The 6462-nt window shown below is 37.5% G+C and overlaps 2 protein-coding genes across 2 annotated transcripts; both read left to right on the top strand.

Moving 5' to 3' along the window:
* The first annotated feature begins 1003 nt into the window (after positions 1-1003).
* LOC130504501 (long chain base biosynthesis protein 1-like) lies at positions 1004-3597 on the top strand. The gene is given in 4 exon segments (XM_056999116.1): positions 1004-2401; positions 2403-2562; positions 2669-2981; positions 3067-3597. Coding segments are annotated over 3 exon segments (528 nt in total). The 5' UTR covers positions 1004-2264; the 3' UTR covers positions 2900-2981; positions 3067-3597.
* Positions 3598-3765: 168 nt separating this feature from the next.
* LOC130504502 (phosphatidylinositol/phosphatidylcholine transfer protein SFH12-like) lies at positions 3766-6462 on the top strand. The gene is given in 15 exon segments (XM_056999117.1): positions 3766-3822; positions 3912-4046; positions 4049-4101; positions 4103-4181; positions 4184-4497; positions 4576-4653; positions 4744-4845; positions 4928-4977; positions 5069-5168; positions 5241-5315; positions 5418-5516; positions 5599-5662; positions 5746-6149; positions 6251-6325; positions 6430-6462. Coding segments are annotated over 15 exon segments (1659 nt in total). The 5' UTR covers positions 3766-3806; the 3' UTR covers positions 6445-6462.

Consider the following 6462-nt stretch of genomic DNA (forward strand, 5'->3'; position numbering starts at 1 on the left):
AGTTAAATTTATTTTAATTTTTAATCTAGATACTTTAGCTTACATTACTCAAATTTACATGTTATATTTTTTTTAGATTTAAAGATATTTAAAGATATATAAATTTTGAAAATTTTAAAATAATTTAAACAGGTTATCAAACCCGCAAAGATCTAAATCAAACCGGAATCAAAGTTTATAAATACCCGAATAGAGCTAGAATCTTTAAACTCGAAAATCTCAAACCCGGATAAATTTTAACCGAATTCGAGTGGATACCCAAATACATATCCCTAGCTTAGTCAATATAAAACGATCAAATATTATAAATATAGTATTTAGTATAAATAAATAAAAATTAAAACTGAAAATTAATACCCGTGCAGTCGCACGGGTCAAGATCTAGTATATTATTATAAGGGAATTGGCGCTTGTAAAAGACATACAAGTTATTCACTAATAAAAATGTTAGTTTAATACTCCTTCCGTTTCTGAAAATAAGATTTTCTAGAGTTTTTATGAAGAATTTAATAAATATTTACATTTTAATTTACTATTTATTGTTCTATACAATTTCCAATAACTATCTACCAATCAAATTTAATAAATTTAAATATTTTACAATTAATGTTTCTCAAAAGTATATAAAAATACTTTAAAGATATAGAAAATCTATCTTTGTGAAACAAAAGTAAAATCTCAAAAATTTTACTTTCGGGAACGGAGGGAGTATAAAAACATGAAGCAATCCCAGTTGGTGAGATCCTAAGAGCAAGATATAGTACTGTCTAATGCTAAATGCATTAACTTCCAAGGACCAGAATCAATTCTGCATTTATTTTTCTACTGTCCATTTGCACAAAAGGTTTGGGAATTGCTACTTGTAGCTAGTGATTTTGACCCTTTGCTCATTAATTCATTTAATGAGGGCTGGTGGTTGGCATTGAAGGCCACGATACTCCCACCTACTAGACTATATGGCTGTTCCTTGATCTTTTGGGTGATATCTGCAATTTGGACAGCAAGAAATTTTAAGACTTTTCAACATCGCCATTTCACAGCATAAGAAGTCATGACTAAAGCTATTGTCAATGCTAAAAAGTGGAAGTTGGCTCAAGTAATACCTGAAACCCCACCTCGAGTCTCAAACCCGCAAAGACAAGCACCGGAGACAACAATCCTATGTCGATCAGATGCAGCTTGGAACAAAAAATCAAAGCAGCGGGATTGGGATGGAGTTTCTCAGTTAATCAAAATGAGAGGTATATCTCTCACAGTGAATCTTTGAATTTCGTACGATCATCTCTTTGAATTTCGTTAAGTTATAATCAATTTTTATTAGTTTTATATCAATTATCTTCGTTATTAAACATGAAAAACTCAAAATCTCTAAATTTAAACTATAATTTTGAGTGAAGACGATTTCCGGCGATGGAAAAATAATTTTTGGTAATATTTGTTTCAGTTGGGTTGGATTTGTTCTCTTATCATCGGAAATCGTTTTTTCCGTCGCTGGAAATCGTTGCGGTCGCTAAGATCAAATCAATTTTAAGCAGATTTTGGTTTCAATTAATTTTGTAACCAAATTTTCATTTTCACTAATGATATTTACCATTTAGCAAAAAAAGAAAAGAAAAGCATTTGACCTAAGTCTGCCTACATTATTGTCTTTTAAATAATCCGAATGGTATTTTTAACGGGCCAAGGGTAAGCTGTTGTAGTATTGGGCCACTATATGTTACGGACACATCTGGGCCATAAATGTTTAAGTACAAGGACAGAGTGATCCAGGCACACCGGGTGGACGTCTTCCTCGTCTTCGTTTTTTCTTTTCTTACACTGATCTCTGTAAACTGTAATTGATATTAAAAAAAAAAAACATTATTTCTTCCCGCGTCAGAAATTTCGAAGGCCAATCTTTACATCTGCACTCCTCTGTGTGTTTAAACTCTTGTGGGCAACAATATCTTCTGCTCCTTTATCAAATCTATTGGGGGATCAGGTAACAAACATCCCTTGTTATGGTCTCGGATCGATTCTTCTTCTTCTCGATCACTGTAATTTGCATTATTTACAATGAAAAAAATGGTAACTTTGCGCGGAGGTAGTGATCCAATGATAGATGTTTTGCTTGTAAAGCTCTGACTTTTGTGTTGTTTGATGATCTGAATTGTGAAAATTGTAACGTAGGTTTTGCTTAAAGTTGAACTCTTCTGCTGCACTTTGCTCGATCCGTCGAGCAAAGTAGTTGTAGAAGAAAAAAGACAGAGCCTTTTTGTTTAGTAATGGATAAGAATCTTGTGGAGATGTTTAGGGCCTCTTTGAACTGGTTTACAATGATTCTGGATGCTCCTTCAGCTAGAGTTGTCTTGTTCGGTGTCCGAATCCAAGGTTAGGCTTTTCTGATGAATATTGTTTTTTTTGGTGGTGGACAAACTACTTCTGTCTCTAATGTCTGTTATGCTTAAAGAAATGATCCATACAGTGCTGCTGGCCCGCGCGCATACAACGGTTGATGGAAAAGACGTGGTGAATTTTGCGTCAGCTAATTATTTTGGACTCATTGGCCACGAGAAGTTACTGGTAAACTTCAAAAGGAATCATCATGCGTTTATTCCATATTCAATATGGCACTATTGGTAAGAAGTCAAGTGCTCATTTTTTTTTATTTTCCTTTGCTTCAAAAAAGGATGCTTACTGTTTGATACTTTCTCTCTTTGACTTAGATGTCCACCTTGATTGCGAGACAAGGATCTCGAAATTTTTGGGCACTCCTGACACGATCCTCTATTCTTATGGACTTTCCACGATGTTCAGCACCATTCCTTGTTTCTGCAAACGAGGCGATATCATTGTTGCTCTGTTATGGAAATGTTTGTCAGATATCAAGGGGATGTCACTAGCAAGCGACCCTGAATAACCTATCGTCTTCTTAAAGTTAGAGAAATTCGAGTGGTTCAACTAAAGATGACTTGCTTCTACTCGAGAAAATGGCTGATCGTGTAAGTACACTTTTCTTATATTCTTTGTAAGAACCGACATAGTCCTTGTTGGTTTTGTTGACATGACTAGGATCCCCCTATGCAGGCTCTGAAGGAAGACTCCTTGTTGGTTGTGAGCTCTAAGAAGTCGTTTCTTGATAAATCCCGGTTACCTGTGGGGATCAAACTCTTTGTCTCAGCGGGACACTCAGATTCTGATCTTATTAAAGCATCAGAGTCCCTGAAGAGACGAGCTTCTACTCAAAGTCCTAATCTTTTTCTCTTTTTTTTTTGGTTTCAACCTTTTGTCCTACTTTATACTCTTTCTTGATGATCAAGTAGCTTAGAGTTGTTGCAGAAAATTATTTTATAATTTCATCAATAATTTTCAGTTTTGTAGACTAATGACAAAGCTGAGCTCCATCTATGTTAACATGTGTCTGTCCACGCGCATCATGATATATAACAACTCGTAACTTGTGTAACAAGAAAAAAAAACTGTGACCTAAAAAAAGGAAGAAGAATGAATGGTTTTGGTGGGAAGGAGAGGTCTAGCTTTTCCTCTACGTTATTGGCGCTGGAGAGATTTTCGGACAAGTTTTTTTTAATATCCTTTTTATCTTTCTCCTTCCTCTCATTTTCCTCTTTGCAGAGGTAATAAATCTTTTTTTTTTCCCTTTGTAATGAGATTCTCTTTTTCAAGGGTTTGAATGTGATTTTTTTTTTGTAAATTGATTTTTTTTTTTGCAGGAATATAAAAACTTAATAAAAAAAAAGACACTCCTCGTAGAGTGTTCCTCCCCTCCCCCTCCCCCTCGTGCCCCATTCCCGCCTATTCCATCTATCATGTCTTCCATCCAACGTAAGAAGACAAGACAAGCTAGTTCTTCTTCTGTTGTTGTTGTCTTCTTTCTTGTTCTTGAAATGTTCTGTAACGTTGTTTTTCAATAGAAACCGCAATGAAACCAAGGATGGGCTCTTTCAAGAAGAGGAGCTCTTCAAAGAACCTGAGGTACTCAATGAAGAGAAAGTCAAGCAGCAAAGTAACCCCCGTGGAGATCGAAGACGTGCACGACGCCGAGGAGTTGAATCAGTAGACGCCTTCCGCCAAGCGCTCATCCTCGACGAGCTTCTCCCCGAGAAAACACGACGACTACCACATGATGCTGAGGTTCTTGAAGGCCAGAAAATTCGACCTCGACAAGACCAAACTCATGTGGACCGAATGCTTCGCTGGAGGAAAGAGTTCGGTGCCGACACGGTCATGGAGGAGTTCGAGTTCAAGGAGATCGACGAGGTGTTGAAGTACTACCCTCAAGGACACCATGGAGTCGACAAGGATGGGAGACCTGTGTATATCGAGAGGCTTGGTCAAGTGGACTCCACCAAGCTGATGCAAGTCACGACTTTGGATAGGTATGTTAACTACCATGTTATGGAGTTTGAGAGGACTTTCAACGTTAAGTTCCCAGCTTGCTCCATCGCTGCCAAGAAGCAGATTGATCAAAGCACAACTATTCTTGATGTCCAAGGAGTGGTATGACCTATTATTAATCATGAATTTTAACCATAGAAATTTCTCATTAATTGTTTTCTTCTTCTGAGCATATAACAGGGACTTAAAAACTTCAACAAGGCTGCTAGGGACTTGGTTACTCGTCTTCAGGCGGTTGATGGTAACAACTATCCCGAGGTGAGATTTATATTTATTTCTATGCTCGACTATTCTTTTTATCTATGAGGTTAGAAATTTAAAACATTTTTTAATGTGTGTTTGGTTCAGAGCTTGAATAGGATGTTTATCATCAATGCTGGTTCAGGATTCAGGATGTTGTGGAGCACGGTTAAGTCCTTCCTTGACCCCAAGACTACAGCAAAGATCAATGCAAGTATTCAAAACCTTTTTTTTTGTTAGCGTTTTCTCAGTGGAGATAGTTTAATTAATTAACTTTTTATTTGAATAACAGGTTCTTGGCAACAAGTACCAAAGCAAGTTGCTTGAGATAATTGATGAAAGGTGAAGATTAACAGCAACTTTTTAGATGTTCATACAAAGATAATCTATGCTACTGAAGACTCATGACTATCTCATGTCAATTTTGTATCAGTGAGCTCCCTGACTTTCTTGGAGGTACATGTACTTGTGCTGAAAGTGGGGGATGTATGCGCTCTGACAAAGGCCCATGGAACAATCCAGAGATCATGCAGGTTAGTTACTTATCATCTTGGGTAAGTTCTTACTATTTTTACATCTAACCTGATTATGCATTCTACCTGCAGAGAGTTAAGAATGGTGATCACAAATGCACAAAGAGATCCCAAGCTGAAAACGGGGCTGAGGAGACCATCTTTGAGGTCTTGCTTACTCTGAGCTTACATATATATATATTCTTGAATAGTATCATTTTCTTGAATCTTCATCACTCCTTCCTAAACTTATGTTCAATAATCTTTTAGGGAAGTGAATCTACAGCAGAGCAGGCTCCTGGAGAGGAAAAGGAAAAGGAAAAAGAAAAGGAAAAGGATTCAGCACAGCCCTCCACCTCCTCTGACATTGTAAGAATGACCAATCTCTAAGTTCTTGAGATCAAGTAAAATAACCAATAGCACTTGTGGACTTGATATTCTCATAACTCAGGTCCCTGTTGCTGCTCACCCAGCCTGGAACATGCCAGAAGCTCACAAGTTTTCCCTCTCAAAGAGTATGTTGATTCTTGTACACCCATTTCTTTTTAAAATTTTTTAGGACATATGACTTCAACGCTTTCTGTATTCTTCTGAGCAGAGGAAGTATATGCCATCCAAGAAGCATGCAACACTGCTACATCCGACGGAGGGAGGTCACCAATTTTCACAGGCGTCATGGCCCTCGTGATGGGTGTTGTCACCATGATCAGAGTAACCAAAAATGTCCCAAGGAAACTAACCGAATCAACCTTATACTCGAGCCCTATGTACTGTGACGATGCGTCAATGAACAAGAGTGCGATGCAGTCAGAGAAAATGATGGTGCCTGCGATCTCGGGAGAAGACTTCATGGCCATCATGAAAAGAATGGCTGAGCTGGAGCAGAAAGTTACCGTCTTGAGTGCACAGCCAACAACTATGCCTCCGGAAAAGGAAGAGATGCTTAACGCCGCCATTAGCCGGTCCAATATATTGGAGCAAGAGCTTGCTGCAACCAAGAAGGTGCATACATATCTTGAACATTAACATATACATTTTTTGATCAAAAAATAACATATACATTTTAGCACAGCTTCTTAATCCTTACTATCTTTTCGATGCAGGCTTTGGATGATTCTCTTGGTCGTCAAGAAGACCTCGTGGCATACATTGAGAAAAAGAAGAAGAAGAAGAAGCTGGTAAGTTTTGTTTTTGATTTATGCTCTGACTTGAGAAACAAGGCATCAAATGATGTCATGTTTTTTTTTAACTGGTCTTAGGGTTTTGCTTCTTGTCTGTACAGTTCAACTACTGGTGAATGAGGAATAAACCGTCT

Source organism: Raphanus sativus, unplaced genomic scaffold, assembly GCF_000801105.2.
Source record: "Raphanus sativus cultivar WK10039 unplaced genomic scaffold, ASM80110v3 Scaffold1622, whole genome shotgun sequence".
NCBI lineage: Eukaryota > Viridiplantae > Streptophyta > Magnoliopsida > Brassicales > Brassicaceae > Raphanus > Raphanus sativus.